The sequence below is a fragment of the Ciconia boyciana genome, chromosome 3 (genome assembly GCF_034638445.1).
Source record: "Ciconia boyciana chromosome 3, ASM3463844v1, whole genome shotgun sequence".
In the NCBI taxonomy this organism is placed as follows: Eukaryota; Metazoa; Chordata; class Aves; order Ciconiiformes; family Ciconiidae; genus Ciconia; species Ciconia boyciana.
Window position 1 is genome coordinate 104,376,808 of NC_132936.1, and position 25,647 is coordinate 104,402,454.

The 25,647-nt window shown below is 39.8% G+C and overlaps 1 protein-coding gene across 1 annotated transcript in view; it reads right to left on the reverse strand.

Moving 5' to 3' along the window:
* The window catches only part of PTPN14 (protein tyrosine phosphatase non-receptor type 14), a 122,359-nt gene that overhangs the window by 18,790 nt on the left and 77,922 nt on the right, over positions 1-25,647 (reverse strand). Inside the window, exons 5-15 of the mRNA XM_072856928.1 lie at positions 23,509-23,576; positions 20,542-20,612; positions 18,703-18,790; positions 16,175-16,263; positions 14,454-14,541; positions 13,651-13,733; positions 11,282-11,339; positions 8,098-8,176; positions 4,954-6,443; positions 1,950-2,093; positions 635-853 (exon numbers count right to left, since the gene is read on the reverse strand). Coding sequence (XP_072713029.1) covers positions 635-853; positions 1,950-2,093; positions 4,954-6,443; positions 8,098-8,176; positions 11,282-11,339; positions 13,651-13,733; positions 14,454-14,541; positions 16,175-16,263; positions 18,703-18,790; positions 20,542-20,612; positions 23,509-23,576 — 2,477 coding nt within the window. The remainder of the gene's footprint in view (positions 1-634; positions 854-1,949; positions 2,094-4,953; positions 6,444-8,097; positions 8,177-11,281; positions 11,340-13,650; positions 13,734-14,453; positions 14,542-16,174; positions 16,264-18,702; positions 18,791-20,541; positions 20,613-23,508; positions 23,577-25,647) is intronic.

Consider the following 25,647-nt stretch of genomic DNA (forward strand, 5'->3'; position numbering starts at 1 on the left):
TTTCAGTCAAACCTTCTGCAGTATTTCTTTCAGGCTGCATCACTCAGTTGCAGGGACTCATTCTGCATGGGTTGTCGTAGTCCCCCAGTGGCCCACAAGGCTATTTGGACTGATAAATCAGAACACGTACTGACTGAGTTGACAAAGTTTGCCTTGCAGCTGTGTCTCTTGAAAATTTGCACCAGTGGAACCTCTGAATGTATTCCTCTCTAGGAGTAACATCTCCTTGCCCTGCACTTAGCTGCTCTTTCTTTCAGGTACAGGGTCATGACAACCGTATTACATTGGAGGTATTGGGGCTGATCTAACTCATTCTCATGAGGTTTAAGAAACATGGCATCTCCTTCTACATGAACCAATAGAGACCTTCCACAACCAGCTGGCAGAGGTGGGCATAAAAAAGTAAGGATGCCTCTCTAAAATTACTTCCCATAGCAAATAAATCAACTCATGCATGTTAGTTGATAGGGGACTTTAGAGATGCCCATGCTGACACAAAGGTACAATGATGCATTCTGACTAAGCTACTTTTCAGAATTTCCAGAGTTACAGAAAATGCTGCTGTGCATCCAGAAATGCAAACAAAACTTTAACATACCTTCATCTGCAAAGCAAAGTTCCAGAAAGCTTTTACCTTTATGTGTGAAGCATTGATGTAGCCTGTATTATTTTCTTTGGTTGGCACCAGCTCTACTCGGTTCTCCTCATAAGGAACGACCTCCCTGATGCGGTTGCGCTCAGTGTTTTCAGGCAAGGCAGCAGTGGTGAAGATCCCATCTGCCTTTTTCTTTGGAATCTGCTCGTATTCTGTAAACACCATGCCCTCTTCCAACTTCCTCTTCAAGATTTTGCACTAAGATTTAACAAAAAGGAACACCAATCCATTAATTCCTCCTGGAAGAACATTTACCACTAGACCCGTCCATCAGTTCTTTGAATTTCAATATATAGCCACAGCATTCTCTTGCTCACTTTTTTTTTCAGTTGCAGTTATCCGAGGAAGCACGACACACTCTTATTTCTACTGAGTGAAACCACAAGCAAATTTTACGTTTTTACATTCCACCTCCACATTTTTTAAGACTGATACCATAAAAAGCAAAACCATGCTAAATACAATCCTGGTTCAGTATGAATTTGTATGTGATTTCACCACAACAGGTACTTGTAAAAATATTTTAAATTTAGCTTTTTAGGAAGAAGATCACACTGCGAGAAGTGTGATGTGGTCCGCATTTTCAAAATAGTCCCTAACTTGCATGCATGCAATTTCTGTGGTTGAACAAAACCCCACATACGTACAGGCGGAGGTTAAATTCTGTCATCTGCATACCAGACAACACAAGGCTGCAAATTTCTATCCAGAAAGCCAGAAAGATTATTTGCAAATATGTCTCTCAAATCTTAATGGCAGCAAGTGTTTTTAATTTCCGAAATTCCATATACATGCACACACCCGCATGTGCAAACATCAGGAGGCAAACAACGTTTTTTGGGTTGTTGGTTTTTTTTGGTTTGGATTTTGTTTTTGTTTTGGTTTTTTTGTTTTTTTTTTAAATTTAATCCTGTTAGAGACATTAATCGAACTCCTTAGTTGTATCAGAACATGAAAGATGGTATCTATGGATGGTCACTGTAGAAAGACTGCCTGATCAAGTGAAAAATGTGCAAAATGTTTGATTTACAGCTTGATCTTGTGTGACATTGTATGGTCACATGAAACGGTGAACAGCCTCAATTTTCACTGACTTCAGTAAACATTCAAGACATTTAACACTTTGTCAGCATCCAAAGACACACCAGTGTTAACCACAGGCCTTTTCCATTAATGGCTCTGAAAACTTTTAAGAGAAATTTTTTCACATTTTAAATCAAATTTTAATATTTTAGAAACTTTATGCTGCTGGGAACAAAGGGAATGAGCAATATTTCATGAGCCTCCATCTTACCCTCTCATCCATTGGCACCTTGGCGACTTCATCCTGGCTGTCCTCCGGCACTGGAACCCTAGCAACTGAGAGTCCGTTCAGTGCTGCCAACATCAAGGGCCTCTTCTGGGCCTCCAGGCCTGCCATCTTCTGCTTTTCTAGATTCTTTTGGCAAGAAAAGGCACGTTTTCATCTCTGTGTGATTATTTATAATGCCAGTAAAATGCTGGAATGTTTTTTTAATCTCCAAAATCTGCAACTCTCTGGCCAAGGAATGCAGATGATCACCATTAGCATCGTAAATTCAAATACAACCTCTATTCTTCCTGTTATTCCTCAAAGGCCTGCTCCTACATGAGCACAGAATTTTAATTTCAAAGAAGCAATCCCAGCATATAATACAGTTTACATGCCATCAGACGACATACAAATACGATCTCGAGCATTTTTCTGCAAACATTATTCTGAATGTAGGACACACAAAGCATCACCCTGTTACGTTAAAACAGCGCTACTGTAGCCAAGATACCTGGGGCATCTTTTAAAAAGCAATAATTTCAATCTGTTACAACAAACAGTAAAACACAGGACGCTTGTTTCTCTTCTGTGATGGTAATACTTAAAATGAGAAGTTTTCTGATGCACTCAGCTATTATGGAGATTCAAATAGCACCCGTGATATATTTCACACTAGAAACTGAGCTCACAAATCCCAGAAACCGAACATAATAGCAGCCAGGGAGGGATATAATTTATCGTATTCATGCATCATATTACACTGCAACACAGAGAAACTGAGTATGAATTTTAAATTCATCCTGCTGCCCTCCTTATGCCACTAGGAGCTGAAACATCAAGCAAGAAGACGGACCACTTCTAGAAGGAGCCGAATTATGGATATCTTATTCCATTTCCTTAACAGTTCTTTCTGCCAGATTTGGAAGGAGAGATGAGCACAAGGGAAGCCTGGTTCTCAGCATGCATATGGAAGCTGTGGTCACCAAACAGGCCAAGCTCAGCTCCTGGAAACACTACTGAACCTGAATGCCCTCAGACATATGTAAATGACTTAATCTTTCAAAAGCCTGTGAGCTTTTTCCTCACCACTGGGTTCCTCCAAAGCACTAAGTAAAAAACAAGCAAAAAATGCAAAACAAAAATCCAAAACCGCTCTGCTTTCTTTTCTTACTTCCAGAAAGCAGGAAGATGCAAGTATTTTTTCTTTTTTGGGGGCTTTTATTATTATTAATACTTGCAAGGTAAAATAGAAAAGTCTGTGTTTAAAAGATCAAGGTCATCAAATTACCATTAATAAAACATGTGATTCCTATGACAAAAGGAAGGTCTGCATGTGTTAAGACTGCTGATCTAGGCTGAAACCACCTTAAAAGCTTAATGCTAAGACCACCCCTTTACTTTCAAAACAACAGCAGCAGCAGCAGCACCTTTTGAGCAAAGGCTGATCTGACCATCCCTGGAGGTATTTAAAAGACATGTAGATGTGGTGCTTAGGGACATGGTTTAGTGGTGGACTCGGCAGTTCTAGGTTAATGGTTGGACCTGATGATCTTAAAGGTCTTTTCCAACCTAAACAATTCTATGATTCTATGGTTATTCAGAGGAAGAGTACTCAAACAACATCTCTAAGCTCTCTTCTTACCTTCATTTCCATCCTAAAATCCTTTGGGTTCCTGCTTCTCAATATGTTTTCTTTCCTCAGAAGATCAAAAGAGCATATCTATGCTTGTTGTTACACCAATGTCTACAGTATTCATTCATGAAAGATTATGTTTTATACTCAAGTATCTATTTCACGTTTAAAGTTTAAGATTCTGCAAGGAGTAAATTCAGTCTCCATGATACAACTTAGCGGCCCAAGTTTGATTCCTAACCATTACATCAGTGTGAGGATAACCAATGAACAAGAAGCAGTATACATTATGTTTAGAAAATTTTTTTGATTATACAGTAGTATGTAAATCTAACTAGTTACTGATCTAGTACATTACAAACTCTTTTCTGCTCTGGACCATTTAGATGCTTCATTAATTTGTTTCAGACCTCAATTCTGAAAAAAAGAACCAAGGCACACACTGCTTTCTATAACTGCAGCTGCACTTCCCAGAGCATTACATCAAGCACGTACGTAAGTCACTGAATGGTAAGCACCCCTCATATTTCTGCCATTGGTTGCAGTGGCACTGAAGCCTTTAAATACTTTTTATTCTAAATTCATTGCAAGTTTAAAAAGAACCCTATTTCTCATACTTGAGTACATTTTTAAAAAAATAAACAATCCAGATCCTCAATCACCCAGCCTCTACATCTGCTGCTTCTGTAATTAGATATCTGGTCACCCATTTAGTTATTGGCAAAACCAGCAATCCGTATTCTACAGCTACCAGTGTTTTATTCAGATAACTACATTATATAAAGTGGCAGGAAAGGCCACTCATTTGAAAGACTCAAGAGTTTCCATTAGGTTATATATTATGCGATACTTAACTCGACATCCCTGCGAAGATGGAATAAAATGCTAGCACCGAAACACAGTCTCCCACCCATCTCAGCAAACACATTTCAGACTCATCCTGCCCTCAGACCCGCGGGGGCTAGAGCGCCGCGCAGGCAGAAGGGGAGCAGGCGTTGAGGGGGGCTTTGTGGTCAGCCTCCTCATCACCCGGCTGCGTGCTCTGCCACCCACCTCGGGCTGGCACTGCTGCCAGGGTGGTGGCATCATCAGCTGGATCAGATGCGGATCTGGCCAGCAGCTGAACAGCCACAGCAGAGGAAGCAGACAGGCCCAATAGCAGTGCATGGGATCAGCCCCTTTGGTGGCCATACAGACCCACAAAACCAAATTGTATGAGGCTCTTAATATCACATTTCCTAACTTTAAGCAAATCAACATCTTCCCACCCATGTGTTCTCCACAGTTTACTGATCCAACAGTCTTCTGGTATAGAAACTGACCTGTGTGATTACTAATTTCCAAGAAGCCTCTGCAACAGAGGAAGGCACTTACCCTCATCATGATTTCTCTTTCTATAATGCTGTCCTCAATAGAAAACATTTCAGACACAGGCCTTTCCTTGACAGGTTCTTTCTTGACTCTCTCCTTCACACTTGTGAGGTCAGGCTCTGAGATAGAGGGCCCGAGTGAAGACCCGTTTATTGCCATTTGATCAGTTCGAGAGACACTAATGGCTTTGGAAGGCCCTGGCCTCATGGCCTTGGCCCTGGCTACAGCCACAGAAATGCTAACATGGTCCTGCCTTAGGGCTCCATTGCTAACACTTTTACGAGGCCCAGGATACTCTGGAGGAGGTTTATTTGGTATTCTAGCCAAGGCAGCTTGCAGCTGAGCACTATAGTCCATGTTCTCATGGAGGGCTGTTATCTGTGACACAGATTCTGGGGTTTCTTCTTCCTCTTCACTTTCACTGCTGTGTATCAGCATCGTGGCATCAGAAAATGTCTTTTTGTGATGATAATGAGGAACCTGCTGAACTTCATGCCCCATCTGAACTGACTCTTCTGGCTGCACCTGCTCCCGCAAAGTGTTTCTGCGTGGCAGAGGGGCATTTAAAGTTTTTAATGCCATGGCTTCTATACCACGTACCATATTGCTGATGACCTCCAAACTATGACGCTTGTTCACAGCTGCATGATGCTTCACTGCCATCAGGGGCTCGCTGACCTCCTGCAGTGACTGACGGACGACCGGCGAGCTGTCCTCTTGGAAGGTCTTTACTGAGAGCTGGACTTTGCGAGTGACCAAGTCAGGACTGCTCCCACTGACATACTTGTGCCGGTGGCTTGCCAGGTCCGGTGTGCTAGTGGCAGGACGTGGGCGTGGGTATGGAGGTGGGGGTCTGAAGAGATAGTTCTTTAGCATGTGTGTGGTGTTGTAACTCTGGCTGCTCTGCAGCTGCATGTTAGCCAGTTCTGGTGTGCTGACAGTGTGGGATATGGCACTGGCTGCTGTCTTATTTTGCACAGCATTATTAGGGTTCATTTGGTCAGATGGGGCGACAGGCTTGTTATAGCCACCACCCTGGGGCCCGTATGTAATTGTGTAAGGATGTCTCTCTCGAATCTCAGGCTGACTGTAAACTAGGTCTTCCGGTTGGTTATAAGCATGTGTGTTTCCAATATTGAGATTCCTCAAAGACTGACTTTGGCTATCCATCTGGATCACCCCTCTTTTCATTTGCCTCATGACAGTTTCATAATCTGGAGTTGGCCGGTAAGACGGTACTATGATTGCACTATGTCTGTGGCTGGGGATATAGTCTGCTCTCATGATGTCACTTCCAGGGATGCTAAGATTTGAGGACATTGGAGATGCCTGGATGAAGTTCTGTGAGCGATTGAGGGAGTTCATGCTGTGGGCACTGCATACGCTCCCATTGGGTCCGTTACCATTCAAGTAGCTGAAGTCCACTGGACACCTGTCCAAACTGGTCTGAGACCTACAGTAGAAAGTTTCTTCATTTCCATGGAAAATGCTATCTGTGTAAAGCAGAGATAAAGACGTTGACAATTTTAACATACAAGGACTCATTCAATATTAACAAAACTTCAAATGCAGCCTGCACTAATGATTACAGAGACAGCTTGTTTGTACAACAACTGCAGGGAACGTTTGGTCTTGGGAGCACCCTTGGGTCACTGAAATAGAACTAAAACAAAGCTACCCCTGTAAGCACTCCCAACAGTTAGCAAAATATGGTAGTTCAGATCCTTGCGGGAGACATGAAAGGGGAAAGAGAGGAAGTGTTTTTGCCTGGGGTGGCAAGGAAGAATAAAGGGGCATCTCCTCCCTCAGCATCCTGGAAGGATTCACTACTGCTGCCACCTTAAAAATCCAGCGCTGCCAGCCTATAGTAATCCTAAAAATTCTTGTATTTTCTGTTGATGCACTGCTGTCTGTGATTCAAAGTAGCAGAGGACTGTGGAACTGGAAATCCTACTTCAGACCAACCAACGGTTTTGAAGATCTGAAGTATAACACAGCAGGGTGATCAAGACTTGGGGGGGGGGGGGGGGGGGAGAAGGGGGGTGGAAAAAGACGACGACAACAGACGACCTACTCTAAGAATGTGCTAAAGAATATTAAATACTTCAGCAAAGGATATTTGAGAGAGAATCAAGATGGTAAAGATGATGTCCTCGATCACAACTTTACTGCAAGACTGGCCACATTGAAAATCTCATAAGAAAAGAGCAGCAGTTCCCACAACTCTGAAATCAGCTAGTTCTTCAACAATATAGAGAAGTCTGTGGTAAAACTAAGGGAACTTTACAGTTCTTCTACGATTGAGAATACCCCCCCCTTCAGAGCCTCAGCTTCACAGTAAAACAGTAGTAGCCACTAAGTCAAATCTACTGTATGCAAGGAACTATATTGAACAGTTCCTTTCAAAACCTACCAAATTCTACCTTAAAATTAGTCAGACCATCACAACTCTAAAATGCTATCAAGTATGATTAAGAGCTCCTCTAAGTGGTGAGAGCACTTCAACTATACCTCTCATGAACTGCAAAGAACATAGCCTAACAGACCTGGCTACGTGTATTCCAAAAGGTAGTGTGGTTAAGGGTGTGAGACTCAAGGTGGTTAGGGGCTGGGCTCCATTCCCAGCCTTGATCAAAGTAACCTGGTACAACCTCTTAGAGAATTTATTTGTCAAACATGGGGGTAAAAATAGTTAACCCTCCTTAAGTCCATAAGGCTAACAATGCAAGCAGATGTTGGTGAAAAATAAGCAGAAAAGATTATCTAAATATGCAGTTTCGTGACCAGGATACTATTTGCTGTCTCCTTTTCCCTCACTGCATTTCTCTCCCCGGCCCCAGCTGGCACTGTCTTTGAGTACAGCCATCATACTTCCTTTAGAAATTATTTTTTCAGCTCACTGAACTGGAATACCAAGTTTAAGGTCCATATCATCATGCACAGACATTTTAGGAAAATTTGAAAACTGAAATTGGACTTTAAACAGAAGACTTACTGCAACATTAACTATAAAACTGCTAGCTCTCCTCCAGCAGCAACTCCCATTTGACCACGATGGCATTAGAAATCTAGGCATAAGGGGTAGGAGCTTCTTTGCATACACATAAAATTGAAGTCCATTAAAGGAAAAATATATGCTCTAAGTACCTTGTGAATTATGTGTTTCAGTGTAGTGTTCTCCACACTGGACATGCATAGGAGGCAGTATAAATGGATGTTGTCTTGGCTGAAATAAAAGCACAAGGAAAAAAAAAAACATTAGGAACTTTGTTTGCTACAATTTTTGCAGCTGAAACAGGAAAAGCGGTTCTATGCCCTTTCCACCGAATACTGCTATTTCTTACCCAGCCAAAGACACATGGCTTGGCATTTCTTTATGGAACAGAGAACAACATTTTGTAAATTGTTTGCTAAGTTTTGTTACAGAGCCCAAAGCTGACCAGTTAAGACTCCTTTAAGCTCAACCACTTCAGAAAACAACATCCAGACTCCCAGCTCACTTAGAACTTTTCAAAAGTTTATTAAAAGCCCTTGCCCTTGAAGAATTAAAACAAAACAAGTACCTAATCAGGAGAAAGCAGGAGATGGAACAAATTCAAGGACCTAGAACACTGTTACACAAGCAATGGGAACACATATGGACTTAAAATAACTCTGCAAACTACATGAATATCGGATTCCCTAGATAATGAATTGGAGCCTTCCTCCAACAATCTGCACTGCAACAACTTTTTCACAGGGGTAATTCAGCATTAAATCAGCAGAATCATGTACAGCGAAATAAATCACAGCTGACATTGTATTCACCAGCTTTGTCCATTGGTAAACCAATGCATTTTGCAATCACATTTTACCACCTGCACTGTAATGTCCTGTCTGGTGCTGCTGAGCAAAGTTTATGAAAACATACTTTGATATACGAAGTAAGCAGAAAGAGAAGGAAGACACTCTTGTCTTGTGAATGTGTCTTCCTTTACAGCAGAATAAGTGCTTTTCGTCGAGGCTGATTCAAGTAGTTCAAACTATTAAGGAATACTGTGGATGCCCAAGGCAAAAAAGAAACACCAAATAATTTGCCTTTGCACGCACATGCACAAAATGAGCACCATGCAAGTTAGCTACTGAAGCAGGGGTGCGGAAGGGGTTAAATTTATGTTTTCTGTGTAAATGGGGAGAAGGAATGAGAATCAAAGAACTGAGCACACATATGAATTCTTGCATACAAAATGGCTGTGCCAGAGCTGGAAGATGGCAGGAAATATTTCTGCTACTACAATTACTTCCAAGGGTATAAAACCCTACTCTTGCCCTTTTTTTTGTTTGTTTTGTTTTGTTTTAAGGCCCATCTGCCTTTTCTGACAAAACAGGAGAAGCTGAGGTCTGCAGGACATCATTATCCAACTTAAGGATTGCTTGGATTTTTTTTTTTGTTTGTTTAAAGTCAGCTAATTAAACATATCATCATATTAAGATCTCCTACACTGAGGAGGTTTTGCTGGAAAACCAGCATCATTGGGTGGCCTGACAGGAAAACGAAACAGCATAAAATGGTTTTAAAGTAATACTTAATAAAATACAGGTTCACCATGATACCAAAACCGTATAGAGGATCTTAATCTGAAAGTAATGAACATGATCCTCAGTGAAGTGGCAGAGCCTCACCCCAAAGATCCCACTTCACTTCCCATTTATGCCTACTGATTTATTACCATACAAGACAAATGAAAAGGTAGGTGTATAAAGGTATGTACAGTGCAGACAGTCAGGAGGGCTTTTTTTTTTCCTCCCCAAAGAGAACTGTTCCAACAAGTTAACAAAACAATCATGAAAAAAGCAGCTGAAAGTTCAACGTGAACTGTTAGCAGCCCAGTTCACTTTTTAATTGATGAGCACACATTCCTCCTCTTGATCTTCCTGAGACTGTTTTTATTTAAAAAAAAACTTGTTGCATGCTTGTGTTCAAAACACAAAGAGGCAGTAGGATTTGTTTTTCCTTTGAAAAAGTAGATTTCCATTTTTCATATCTAATATAGAAGGCAGCTCTCTTCTTCCCTTTGGGATATATCTAAGGCCATAGCATAAGAATGCAAAGCACATTTCTTCACCTTCAGTTTTTCATAATAATCTCCAGGGACCAAACTAGCAGATACCAAAAATACTGTAAATATGTCTCAGAGAATGTAGTACACAGCCTGTGTATTGCATTGTGACACCTTAGAAACATGCTAAGAATGAAAGGACAAAGAAATCCAGAGCCAGCTACAACAGCTTTCCTGACAACAGCTGGGAAACACAGAATGCAACTTTTAGATCTATACGCACACAGGAAAACAGCCCGTGCTGAAATCTGCAAAGATAAAGCTATCCTAATATCAGTACCTGCTTAAGCTTAATTTTGGAACATTTTCACAAGCTGGAACCACACCGTGGGGATATGTCAAGAAAACACTCCTACCCACATTAGCTTTCCACCTCATAGCAATAGGCAAATGGAGTTATCACTCTGGAAAGGTCTACAAAGCAGGTATAACCTATATCACAAATGAAAACTGGCAACCTGAATACAGATAACATTGCCGTCCGTCTAAGGGACCAGCAGTGCTGTTGCTACTCTTATTAAAGGGGTTCTGAATTACTGTAAGAAATACTGACATACTAGATGTTAAAACTGGATCCAAAATAGTGTCCTTAGAGCTGACCAGGAAAAAAGATTCCCACAGATGGTTTTGGTAAACATTTCAGGAAAAAGTTATCCAGTTTTGTCAGATTTACAGTATTTATGGAGATTAGTTAAATGGAAAGAAACACAGTTTAAGAAAAAATCTGAATCACAATCCTGTACTGATTATAATAGTTTTACTTAAAATCGCAGTAACTTCACACAGGAAATAGACTCTTAACCCAAGAAGTTGATAAATTCTAAGTAGACTTTATACAAAAACATGAGGAATGGAAGAAACACAAAAGGAGAAGCTGCAAAATTAGGTAATGACTAGGTTTTGATGTACACAGCACAAGACAGTTCAAATTCTTCCTGGAGGATTATTTTCTTTACATATTGAATATAACCTCAATCCAGTAGAAGAGATGCTCAGTTTCTGCAGGGCAAATAAAAATATAATGCCTTGAAGACTGTAATTTTTAATACTCAGTGGTGATATTATCCAGTTAAATTAATCAACCTGGGCAGCCACGCCCTTGAAACTCATTCCAATCATATTGCCTACAACAAATGAGTTAATTGAAATTCAGAAAGTATTCCATCTTACACAATGCCCCATCCCATTAGAAATGGTATAGACGTTCTTAAAGACCCCGCCATGGCACATACCAAGGATGACCTACTCCAAGTGGGCCGTCGTCTGATAGGAGGAGGAGAACTTGATTGTCTGTGGAAGAAAAAGTAAAGAGAAATACTAGAAACTACAATATTTCAATTCTGATTCAAGAATGAATGGGGGGAAAAAAAAAAAGATATGAAGAATCTGTTAAGTATTGCTCATTAATGAGATTTTAAAAAAATATGAATAAATGAAAATAATTCAGGTCCTTCTCTAAATACAGAAAGTATTCCAGTTCCAAAATATACATGCCTTCTGTTCATTATCCTATTTGGCTTACTTGGAAACACAAGAAGGAAAAATTCTGGTTTAAAAATGAATCAAACAAACAAGTCTCAAGCAATAAAAACTGAACATGGCACACAGGCACAGTCTCAGGTGACTTAAGGTGAACATTAAAACAATGACAATTTTATGAAATTCATAGCAATCACTCCAAAGCAATGTGCACAGATCGGGGGGGGGGGGGGGGGGAAGCAACTGGTTAGATAATACTAGCAGAGCCACATACAATGTTAGAGTAGCCAGGTGCAGTGGAAGGAACAAGGAGTGTAGGAGGAAAAAAATGAGGAAGGGAAAGAAACAAGTTGAAGGAGGCAGAAATATAGTGCTTACGTGAAGAGAGGAAAGGTGGAATTTGTCCTCTTAGAGTTTCTGATCTGGTGAATGATGTTATGTGCGATTAGAGGAAATGCACACAGGAAAACAAACAACTATCATTTTAACAGAGGGCAGGAAAATTATTTGGCTAGAAAACACATATTGGCATATGCTGTCATCAATAGCTGTGGCTCTAACACAGAAGCTGATACCACATGAGACTGTGGTAAGAAGGAGGGCTGTTCTAATGGCAAAAATACATTTAAATTCCAGTTATTTCACTCAGTGACCTCATGACATTCTCTATCTTTATTAGCCCAAATACTTGTAAGTTGTATATGAAGCCACTACATACACCCAGTTCATGGTACCCACACAGCTCAGTGTTTAGAAATAAACACGATGAAAACCTATTGCTTCTGCAGTCTGGATTATGAACAGTAACAGAACAGTCCTGTCTGTTGACCCCAATATACAGCTTCAAAGGGGAAGTATTCCAAGATGACAGACTATGGTATTTTGTTTTCTTTCTTGACTGTCACGTGGGAGACAATCAGAAGCTTCCTTTGAACTCAATTCCTCTGAAGCCATTAAAATTAAATTTAGTATTGGACTACTGAAATGCATTATATGCTGCTAAGAAATGTCTTTTCTGGTCTTCCACTCACCTCCTAAGAACTGTAAATGCCATCTGAAATCTAATCAACATCTCTTTTCTGTAAGTGAAAAGATCACTCTATGCAGTTCACCTCATTTGTCTCTCCAATACTCTAACTCACCGTATGTTAATATATTGTGTGCATATGTAATATTTGAAAGCTAGACCTTCCAACCTTCCCTTCATCATTTTGGCTTTATTTTCCAACAGATGGCATTACCCAGCTAAACAGATGGGATGTCCAGCTCTAACTAGAGCTGTTGATAGAGATGAACTTCTTCATATCTTTCCAGCTAACTAAGCTGATAAGTTCTGCAAGGCATTCATGTTCTCATTGCTATACAAACCCTGCACGCCATGAAAATTTCTCAAAACTCTAAACTTCTCAAAGCAAAATTTATCTCAAACTAAATTGCTGCGTGCTGGTATAAATGAAAACATACTCAGCTAATAAACCTGACTTTTGACTTATAACTGAAGTCTCATGAATTCCTCCTTCAGTCAGGATGAATCCACCTATGTGAGAGGACTAGCTCAAGGCCAGTTCCTTAATAAGTGCTCAAAGTAGAGCCTAAAGGACACTTTGGGTTCAGATTTACAATCTCTGCTGTGTTGTGCTAGTATGGCTATGCAGATTAACGTTCCCAGGTGTCCTCCCTTGTTTGGTGGACATAAGCAGCAGATAAATTATACTGCTCAAATTAGAACATGACAACCTGTGCTTTCCACCGACCTTCGCTGCTAGATGGGTAGTGCATCTTCAAAATGCTACTGCAACTCACATTTTGTCATGTTAACATATGTCACCTTTCACTCCAGTTTATACTAATACTCTGGGTTATGAATGGCAGAGACCAAGAGCTTCCATTTAAGACTCTTTGTCAGATTTGGCTGCTTGGGGAGCATCAAGCCTCACAATGAAATTTCATTCTCAATTCTCTGTTCTTGCTGGTGATTAAAACAAAACAAGAAAAAAAGGGAAAAGGGAAAAGAATAACTGACACAAGTGACTAGAAAAAACAAACAAAACCAGACACACCAAAACTCAGAGCAATTCCAAAGCAGGGTGTCAGAAAACAACTCTGAAGAAAGAGTACTCACTCTGTGCAGATTTTGTTCTGTTTGTAAAACTTGTGTCTTGCTGCAAACAGCCGTGAAATATATTTGGCATTTTCAAGATCATCCTTTAAACACAAGAAAAAATAGGAAAAAAATATATATGTGATCATTCCTTTTGTTATTCTTACCAAGACGTAACAAAGAAGTGCTTTAAAAATCCAATTGCAGTAACGCTCGGTAAGGTCTGTCATGTACAGAATCTGGCTGCCAAGAACATGTCTAGTGCCCTCAAGAGCATTCAAGGCATTGAATTACTGAAATACAGTGGCATGCCTTTACATGCTGCCACTTCACTGCTAAGTCACAATGGGAGGGGAGGAGGGACAAAAAAAAAAAAAAAGGCTCAAGCTTGCTGGTCCAGTTTCTATCCCAGCCTTGATTCAGGGAGATGTGGAGTGATTTTAAATAGCACAGAACAGCACTGCAACCCTCTGAGTTCCAGTATGTGCACGCATGGTAGCTTATGCCCAGTTTCTACAACTGCTTATGCTGCTATATTTATGCCAGCATGAAAGACAGTGTGGCACTGTGGATGTTTCATCCAACAAGCACTTCAGTTTTTTGCAGACTTCCCAGCATAGTGTACTTTGGGATGCTTGGAAGAGAATACAAATACCGGTAGCTAAACAAAGTTAATTTCACTCTCTGCATAAAGTAAAATGTGAACTTTGCAGGGAGGGGGGGGACTTATGGCAAGTAAGCCCCTTTGGAAAAGTGGAATTTTAAATGTTTATTTATTTATATAAGCAGCTTTCTTGATGACACTGATTAGATCTTTTTCTTACTGTGTGAAAGAGCACATTCTCTTCTTTGTTGATCAACTCTAGAACAATCGAAGACTTGTTATGTGCTATATTCCCAATGTCATTCCACCTGTAGAGTAAAAAAATGCGGTAGAGTTTGCCAACACATACATTCAAACATTTCGCAAACACATTAAGAATCCCTTAGTCAACATTAGTCTTGTTTTACGGGAAAGCTTTTCAGTAGCTGTTTGGTGAAGAAACATGGTCAGGAAAATAAGGAAGTCATGCTCCGATTAAAGGAGAAACAGATATTCAGCTCTTAATCCAAAGCAGGAGAGTTAAAAGCTCTCTTTAAAAACACCAATTTGAAAACTCACAATAGAAGATACATTGAAAATACGTTAATGATAAACATTATACTGAACTGTGGCAATTTTGAACTGACTGATTTTAGCCACATGTAATAGAAATTTTTTATTTTTTATTTAATAGTGCCATTGGGCTCCCAATGCTGTTTCCAACTTTCCTCCAGTGCCAATTCTTCCTAAAGAAGGCTAAGTTGACAACACAGTTACGTAGGCTATGCATACCACATTAATACTCTGGTTTTATGTTTGCAATCTTTTTTTTCAAGTAATTGTCAGGTTACCCAAGACCAGAGTTATAATCTTCTTACAAATAGCTGACAAACATTTGCGTACGTTGCATGCAATCCATGGGGATGGAAAGGACTTGTCTGTTCTATTTGCAGCATGCATTCCTCTTCATGTCATGGCAGGATGCTTGAAGTGCATATTTCCAAAGAGTAAGGATCCCAGCAGCAACTGTCACTTCTACATGTAAAGAAACTTCTTGCTTTTGTCACCCAGTCCAGTTAAAGGTTTATCTACTTTCTTCTCAAAATTAAATAAGCAAAACATCAGCTATGTGGAAAAGGGAGCCCTAATATTTTTGAAGATGACCACTGAAAGCCCTTTTAAGGCAAAAACCCCCAACATTCCAGCTTAAGTCTGATACAAGCCTTAGCTACTGACTGAAAATTAGTGCTTCTCATAAACCACAATTTTTTGGCTGCACAAATGTTCACATTCTAATAACAGGGACTAGTAAAAATCCACTTCAGGTTAACACTGACAGTAATGGAAATACCCACCAGAAGAGTAGCAAAGAGGAATGAGTGAAACCCTAGCCTCCCTGGAATCACGGAGATTTCTAGCAACATTTTCATACGGAACAAACTTTTATAAGAAGGAAGAAAACCCACAAAAGAAAGTTAATGGAAAGGCTTGAGTGATTCTTAATAACCAAAATAAACAGCAGAACAAATAAACAAGTGACACAGCCAGGATTTTCAAACGTACGGAATGAGAAAGTTCAGCTTTATTTAGGTGCCCCACTAAAAAATGGCAACCAGATTTTCAGAAATGTTGAGTGCCTAGGCTGCCAACCATGAGGTTTAACAGATTTGCATTCAGAAGCATCAAAGAAGCAGACATAAAGGCAAGAAAAGGGATCAAAGTCTTATAAGTAGAACAAGATACATGACAGACAACTACGTCTTTCTTGCCGTCAAACCCATTCACAGACATCAGAAATTATTCTTTATCACATCTCTTACAGCCAAGAGGCCAATCCTGAAACCAGCGAGGTGACTACTTCTCAGTTAGAGGATTGGCACTATTGAAGTCACATATGTAAGTAAGGAAAAAACCCCACACATGGAGAAACTCGCTTTAAATACAGAAGACCCTAGTTTTTACCTATAAATCACAGTTGTCCTTCCAATTCTGTTTTTTATTAAGATTCCCATGAAGAAAATCCCGAGGTGTATGTCATTTCCATGATTATCCTGCAGAGAAAGGATATATATTTAGTTTAATAAAGAAACTGGCCAATACATGCATATGAATGCATGCTGAACTACCAAACAGAAGCCCTTCTTCAGGATGAACGCAGGACTAACCCTTGACTAATCTATATTTTGCTGCTTGATCGGACTCTGATTTTTGTTATTTCAAAGCAGTTAGCACTTAACTGGATTCATTCTATTGATTAGCAAGAACAGATGAAGGCTAAATGAGCCCAAAGTTCTCCTCTATCAAACAACACACGCACCACAAACTGGCATTTATTGTACAATACTCCACATTCCCTATCATCGTACTTATAGCTATCTAGAGCCCATGTGACTACCAAAAGCAATAGTCCTCTTTCACATTCACAGCATTTCTCCAGTCACCTGTTAAAACACGTCGAGATTTCAGAAAACCACACCTGGAGATGGAATCCCTCTCAAAACCTATACCCTTCACAGTTGCTCCTTTAAGTACTCCATGCAGAAGTTCACAGCATGTCACTCTAGAAAGCACTTGTATCTGTACAGATACACATCCTCCACTGTTTTTCAATTATTGAGTTAAATATTCATCTGCATGTACCATATAATGTCCACTGTTCTTGCACTGTTTTTCAGAAGTTCTATTGTTTTTGCGCCTACCCTTGCAGGCTCCTGTTTGAAAACCATGTGCTCCTGTTCCATTTTGCAATCAGTTGTTTTCTTAAAAATGCTTTTTCTTTTTTGCTACAAAAGCTTAATGCTGTTGACAAAGAGGTTTTTCTACATTTATCAACAAAAACAACTCCCCCTTAGCTGCATATATAGTAATCGATTCACACTTTAAAGTGGTAAATAAAAATCATGCTAACACAAAGACTCCGGTTGCAGAAGAAAGCATATGAGAGAAGTTAATACACTACGCATGAGCAAATTCTAGAAACCATCAGGTGTCCCTGCATTTTAATAGGTCAGAGCTGCTCTCCTGGCCTTGCTGTACTTGGTCCCCAGAAGGCAAAAATGGAGTATCTGCAACTGTTTCTAACTACTAAGTGTTAGGCCTTTTGCAAACAAATGATGGCTGCCAATTTTCAGCCTATGCACTGATTCTCAGTGCCGCATACAGCGGCATTCTTCCACATATGCTACAAGTCAGCAGAGGTCCTGCGGCTGACAGTCTTCAGCTTAGTCTGATTAGAGGACTACACATTCCTCTGCCTTGTCCCAGAGGCAGCTTTAGAAGGCAGAGAGATTGGGAAAAATGTATGTATTTGTACACATATACGTGTGTGTGTGTATACACATAAACAGCTATACAGAAAGAAAGAGAAACATATTTCTAATAGCATTTTCTATCAGGAACAAAAGAGAAATCTTTCATTTTTCCCTTTGAATGCAATTCTATTTGTCTACAAGGCCAGCACGCTGCTCTGATACAAGGGCAACATCTTCCTGCAATTTCGCAGAGCACCCAGTCCGCTGTTTATACTTATCACTGACATGCAGTAATATCTAATGACAATTCCAACACAGAAATCCTTTGCAGCAGCATTAATCTGAATTCACTTGAAGAAAACACTGATTTCATTCATTGGCAATAAACATTCTATAAATTTTGTTGGTGGGTAGGGGTTTTTTTTTTGGCCATTCAGCTCCTTCCCTTCAGGCCAATTTTGAGACTGGCCAAAGGATCAATTTTGACTTCAGCATAAAGCTTTTTTGTTTGATGTGGGGTTTTGTTTGCTGGGTTTGTTTCTAAATTCCAGGTCAACTTTAACTAGCAGAAAAACTGCTAGTAGTCCACCAATTACAGTGGCTGGGTTGGTTAGCAAAGAGAAATGGCTCATGTTGGTAACAGCAGTTTTCAGTTTCTCAGCACAACTTTATCATGGTGCCACGTGCTCCATAAGGCCAGGCAGAGTGTCCATGGCAGAAGGGGGTTTCCAGCAAAGGGAAAGTGACTACGAACGCAAAATAAACCTTGAAACCTCCCCTTAATTTTAAATGTGTGGAGGGCCTGTGTGCACATGTAAGAAACTAAGGAAAGGTAAAGTTAATACTTGGGAAATAGCAACTTAGAAAGACATGAAAAGGTCTTATCTTCCTATCCTGTTAAAGATGACCAGAGCTGAGGTTCATTTGCCCCAGCCACTCTCCCTCAGACAGCACTCAAAGAAAAGCAAGGAGCATCTCTGCTTCCCAAGTGAGCAGGCCCTAGCACATAGCAACCTCTTCTGTGAAAACCATTTTGGTGGAAGAGAAGTAGCACTACAGGCCTCAGGTACCCTCATGCTGCAATGTCCATTCAAACTACCAGCAGTCATTTCACCCTCCAGAACAGTGAAACAAGTCCTGTCTCTTTTGGACAAACACGACTTGCATGCGTTCCAAAGGTTGCTGCAGACTCCTGCATTGTTTGATTCAGAGGTTCTTTTATAATATACACTAACATACCTTCACAGGGAAAATTTCCTGTCCAAACCCATCAAGGCGTTCCACTTCATTGATGTACATTAGCTCAGCTTCTGCTGCTGTAATGCCACTGCAATTAGAGCAACAAAAAGCAGAAAATGGTTCAATATTATATGCACACAAAAAATACTAGTGAAAAAATTAGATATTCACAAACCACTTTGGAAGATGCTTTGGAGATGCTGCCTAGAAATGCACAACACAAAACTAACTTTCAACATTAGGATCATAATCAGCAAGGGGAGGAATTTTACTAAATGTTGCTAAGGTAAGGTACAAAGCACAGTTCAAATTACAGGAGGAACAAACTGAACTGATCATATTACTCAGTTTCTTCTGCACACATCAAATATTTTCCAGCTTTATTAAAATATCAGGCCATTGCATCAGGTTGTGTCTAGTTCTGGATGGCCAATTTGAGCCATAGGGGTCCTAATTTGCATAAATAGTATACAAATCCACTGAAGTCGCTTAAAATTACTTGAAAGGGAAGACCTACATTTTCATGTTGGCTGTCCAAAAACATAGGCGCTAGATCAAATGTTGAGCAGATTCTCTTTCATAATAGAGAACAAACCACCTGAAAACTTTTACACACGTGTCTACACATGCTGCTGTCACAGCTCAGGAATTCAGACAGATTTCAGTTCTCAAAAGCAGGTCAGAATAGATTGCAGGTTGCTCCAAAAGAAGGCCACGATTAATGTTTCTCCTCTTTGCTCCTCCCTACCACAGCTTACAAACAGAAATACAGGAACCAGACAAAGACTTGGGAGAAAGAGGGAGAGAAAGGAGGAGGAATGTGATCTACCGGCTGAAGTGAGGATAAGTATTTGTTCTTCATGTTGCAGAAATAGTGCTAAAGAGCACAGCAGGGGAGGGAAATCTTTCCTTTCAAGGCTGTGAGTGAACCAAGATCACAGAAGCAGCCCATGGCAGAGGGAGAAGAACAGAACCAGGCCTGTTCATGGCCAGCTTGGAAGCTAACCCTTTGGTTGCATCAAAGGCCCAAGCTTGCTTTGAAACTCAGACTGAGAATAGCCTTAGACTCAGAGACTGGTATTTGCCCCTTTACAACCATTTTCTGTCATATAATGGGGAGTGCTGCACCCTTCACATAATACTCCTATTGCATTTCATGTAATAAAGCTTTACATTCAAATCCATAATATAATACAAAAGATTATTTCCAATGACATATAGGCACTGCCATTTTTCTAAGAACAGCACTCTAGAGGTTTGAATACTTCCACCACCAAAACACCTAGATAACACAAAAGAAGCCTCCTTTCAAAGAAGGTATTTGTACTGAAGCACTAATACATACACTGCTAGCTCATTAAGTGGTAACAGCATATTGTATCTTTTCCACCACTAGGCTTAAAACCCAGCTCCTGTCATTTTCATTTCCATTACATTGAGAGCATGTGTATCCCCCTCTCTCTTGAATGAGAGAAAACCCTCAGACAGACCCTTGGACCACCCCCGATCAAGTCACAGGGTCTTTCACCATCAGGATTTAAATGAAACCAAGAAGAGAAAGGAGTCTACTACATAGCACAAGTAGCGTTACACATGCTCATTAAACCTTATGGTGCAAATGCTCGTTTATTTGGGATTAAGTTCCTCAGCATTTTGTGTTCACAAGAGGCAAATAATCTTTTGTCACAGACTAATTAAAAATCCAGCGAAACGTAGCATAATAGTAACACGAAGACAGGTTAGTTTACCCCTGCCAGAAAAGCATGGGGAAGAAGGGAAGTCTTAGGAGGATGATGACAATAAAAAAAAAAAATCCGAATCTTAACACGTCAAGCTCACCTGTGAGTTCGGTGCTCCTGAGCAACCTTTTGAGTCAGCTCCTCCAAGACAGCTTCATCCTGGGTCCACTCCTGTAAAAATATGAAGTAGCATCGAAAACTAGTCATCCAAAAAGAGAGACGACAAAATGCAAGACAGGAATTATGACGGCAGATGTTTCAGGATTGTTTCCTGTTCATGCTCTTCCAGGTAGTTACACAGAGAGAACCTATCACCAACTGCATCGAAAATTCAGAGCACGAGATGCTGAAAATGTGCAAGGAGAACACGAGGGTCTGATTTTTTAATATCTTTTTTTAGGGGAGAGTAAAAAGATACTGTCAAAAATAGGGGTAAGGCGCACTTTATTCCAAAATAGAGAACAGAGTGTACAGCATGGATAAGAGATCTTTTCCTGGATAAGGACCGAACAAGTCTTTAAAAACACTTGGAAGTCTACAAATTAATATATACCTTTTAAAACAGCCCAAAATAATGCATAGACCATGGAAAACGAAGTCATGGTTATTTTCTCTCCTGCAACCTACAGGTACTCCCTTCACCATGTTAAAAGGGATTGAAAGTTTTGTTACTTCTTGAAATACGTAATAAAATGTACTTTATGCTTGCAACACATTTCTGAACAGAAATTTATCTTCCGCAAATTTAATAATGTGTGGTAGAAACAATTCTGAAATAATTGGGAGCAAGTTAATAAAGGAAGTCTGCTCATAAATTCAAGCAAAAAAAAAAAAGGAAGCTGAACAACTTTCTTGCAAAACCTCAAAGTTCTTATTTTTATTTTAAAAAGCCTTAAGGCTGCACGTAACGTACTTAAATACACTGCCTGTTTCTTGCTCAGTGGGGCCCTCCCTCTGATATTTGCTTCTGCCACAAAAAAATGTGAAAGTGGTAGCATGCTAATGAAAAATGGCATGGTACATGCCTATGCACAGCTACACACCTGTGGGGTGTACTGTGTACATAACTTTGTTCTTTTCCCTGCTGAAGAAATGCCATTTGACACACATTGTAGCCTCCTAAGATCAAACAGTACAAATGTAGCTGCCCCTCCCTCATCCACCAGCTCACTTCACTAATGAATTTATAGCAACGTTCTCGTTGGAGGCTCTTTCTATGCCCAAGATTCACTCAAATCCTCCCACTTGCTTCAGGACTAGTTTATATCTGCAGCACTTAGCAATTGTCACTGAACTTGCAGTGAAATATTTACTATTACGTTATCCACTCCTCCCCAGAAGAGCAAAGACAAGTAGTTAAAGAAATGTTGAAGAAATATGTTGAAGTAATGTAGAGAAACAGTTGCTTTAAGAGTAGGTTTCTGAAGACTGCAGGAAGCAGACACTTTGCTGATTTTGTTAAATTTAGCAATAGTAGCATGGGTGAAAGGCAAGATACCACGAGGTCAGTACATGCAAAACAGAGGAGAGCTGACCATAACACCATGTAGGCAGCTGACTCAAAAATGGACGTTCTAGGACATGGGCCCAAAGAGTAAACTGCTGAACCATACAGAAATTAACCACCTGAAAGCTCATCGAGAGGGCTAAACCCTCCCCTAATTTTTTCTGAATAGAAAAATAATATCAGTATATTGAAAGAACTTTGCAGAAGTTCAGTAATTTACAAAGTGACAGCTTGATGACACATTTCTCTGTCTATATTTGCAGCCACCTTCTTTCCCACTTAGGCTATCATACACGACTTCATAAGCCACCAACTATACTTATCAATATCTAAATACAATTACTTATCAATAAATAAAGGCAGCCTACCAAAAGAAACCCTGCTCCACTAGTCAGGCTAACAGAAGTTTCTTAGTGAAAGGTCAATACTGAAGCCACATTCTAGCTATACAAGGCATATTCAGATCTCTATATGGTCATTAATTCCCCTTCTTCCTGCTGACTCTCTTTTTCAGGTGGTATTGAACCCTGTCTACCAGCTCAAAATTGCACTTTCACTTCCAGACACTGTGCAGCTGTCACCTTTTTGGACTTGAGAATGGACTATCTGCTGCAGTTCCTTTACAAAGAGTGCTGGTAAATGGGATGAAATGCTTCTGGAAGTGCCTTTCTCAAGCCTTCGAATTACAGTGAGATGAATCATTCTCCCTCTACCGCTCCACTAATTGCAGAGGAAAACCAGATGCCTTAACTTCTAGGCAGCTACACTCAGGGCATGGGAACCCCACCCCACTTCCAAATTTTTTTTTCCAGTTAGGAAAAATTCCAAGATCTTTTACATTTTATGAAGCTTACACTCAAGACTTGTGCTGATGGACTTGTTATCCAAGATAAAGCCAGCCTTAACCCCAGCAGGCTTTTTTTTTCTCTAACCCATCTTCCCAGAGAGGCTCAATGTCATGGACTGCAAGTGCTGGGCTTTTGTCACCAGAGTTTCTAACATCATTAGTGACCTAAAACACTTCCTTCAGCATTCAAATTATTTGCTAGTTTCCAATGTAAATTTAAAACACATTTACAGCACAGTCCCTGGAGAACATTTTGAGAAGACCCGATTCATGCTTCACTTTAGTCTAACAGTCAGTTGATGCAAATTCACATTCTCTTGAGGAAAGGCTGCATGATTTGCCCTGTAACACAACATTTACTACATCAGCAGCCCTCATATCCCCTTGTTATGCCATGTTACTAATACTGCAGTACTGCTAATATACACCTTTTTAAATAGCTGCAAATTCTTTTTTTGATTCAAAGAAGTACTTTTCTTTTGTTGACACCTATTCCTAGTGGAGGCTTAACGGGAACTGAAAAAAGGCTAAATTCCCATAGCATATATTCATTCAGATACAATCAAGTATATTGCAGGTTTGGGGGAGCAAAGCTTATTTCCACTATTAATAGTTCAGTGCTGGTCCTTTTACTCTGTTATCAACAAAGCCATCACTGAGGCATGGAGAAATTATTCATAAAAGACCACAAAAGAGGAGGATAAGGAACTCACCATAGGGAACAAGACATACTCTCGGAGGAAGTCATGAGATTCAAACTGATTATAGTCTCCAAAATCCGCTGGAAAAAACAACACAATTACTCATTTTAGCACTTTCCACACATGTTAAGACCACACTCAACCTTTGCACAGATGCTTAATTTCAAGTGGGCGAGTTCTCTCTGAAGCCACAACCCAGCACCAAGATTTCTGCTTGTACTTCAGCTTTTAACATGGAGGTCTGAAAATAATAGTGTTATTACTAGAGATCAAATAACAGCCAACAAGTAATTTTTCTCTTTTGATCCCTAATATTATGACCATTTGCAATGCTTAACCGTCAGGAATGCAAGAGTTTCTTTTTCTCTAGCCTTCATGAACTAATATCACCATCTAACAAGGCTGGGATTGCTCAGCCTCTTTAAAAATGGTGCACACTTTTCCTTCTCCAATGTTTTAAACCCTGACCAGCCCCCCTCACCCCCCAAAAACAATTAACCTACTTCTGCTACAGTTCTGCACAACTGTACAAAAGATGCTTAATTTTACAGCCTAGGAGGTTAAAATCCACTAGCCAATTCTATTAAAAATTGTCCACAACCAACATGGTTTGAGGGGCAGGAGGGGAAAGGTCTTATCCTTCTGCACCAAATATAACAGTAGAAGCACTGTGTCAGTTTGACCTACACCTTTCCACTTGCTTTTCTACTTCTTCTACATCTCTTAAAGAGGTACTTATCTCCATGCTCACATTCAGTCATAAGTCGGGCTGAGGATTCTTGTCTAAATGTCCTTGAAACTGTGGAGTTTTGAAAGTGCTTCCTAAAGGCTAAACTACATTAAAAAACAAAACAAAGCCTATATTTATCTATCTGTTAAATACACAACAGCTTATATCAAAAGAATATCTTTGCCAGGAGGTTTTTATTTTATATTAATTGAACTGGATCAAACGCCATCTACAAGATCCTCATATTATAGAAGTTGGAAATTCCCACCATAAATCATATTAGCTAAACATTCTTTCAAAGCTTCTAGACAATTTCACCTATTGCAGGATGCCAAAAACGCAGTTTCATTTTGTTTTCACCTCAGAGTTATGTTTTAACATAAACAGAAAGAAATAAAAATGGACATGAAACAGAGTCTGTAAGTTTAAAAGAAATAAGTATTTCAAATATCTTCGGTTGCATCACATGCAAAGGACAAAGGGAGTAATACAAGGTCACGAATAAAGTGAACAAGACTAGGTGCAGCATTCTGATGCAATGGTCTTGAAATATAATAGATTATGTAGAAAATTCAGAATAAAGTTATTACTTCAAACTGATTACAAAGACTGACTCACTCTCAAAGTTAGCAAAAAGCTCCAAAACCACAGGACCAGTGAAACATATTCAGTATCTATTGAGCCCTAACTCACACAGTGGAAAAACTTCATTTACTTAAATTGCAAGATTCGGTATGGAAACTTATACATATATTTTCCTTTTTATTAATAAAACATTTCAAGATTTGACAGGAAACATTTTTTCTTCAATTTTAACCAAGAAATTAGATACTAAAACGGAATTTCTACTGCCCTAAGGAAGACCATATTAGCATTACTCTCCACTGAACCTTTAATTTTCAAGAATTGGATCTTCATGTTTGCTATTTGTATATATACTTCCCCCTTCCCTCTCATCAGAGGACATGCCCAGAGCATGACTGCTGAAACTCTACGTTAGGTTCTCAGTCACGGATGGACTGAAACATACTTTCTCCCAATACAGGGCTTCTTCCTCTGCCCGTATACATTATGTGATCCTACTTTTATTGATGTCCTTAGGAGGCTCAGAATAAAAATCACATTGTAAGAAGTAGTTTATTATTAATTTATAGCTCACATAACAATGATGGTCATGTGTTCTTTCATACTTCAGACAGCACTATACAGGAAAACGAGTTTTTAATTAAAGGCAAAATTAAAGCTGCTGCTATGGTCTTTGATGTAATTGCCTTTCAAACCAGAGAACGTGAAGCAAATTCATTACTGCAAAGTACTCCGCGGTTGGGGTTGGAAGAACTGGAGTTTTGTTCAGAAACACTAACATGGATTTTAGAAATAGGAAAGTTGAACACTGTGATGTGGTCCATCACTACCTCCCT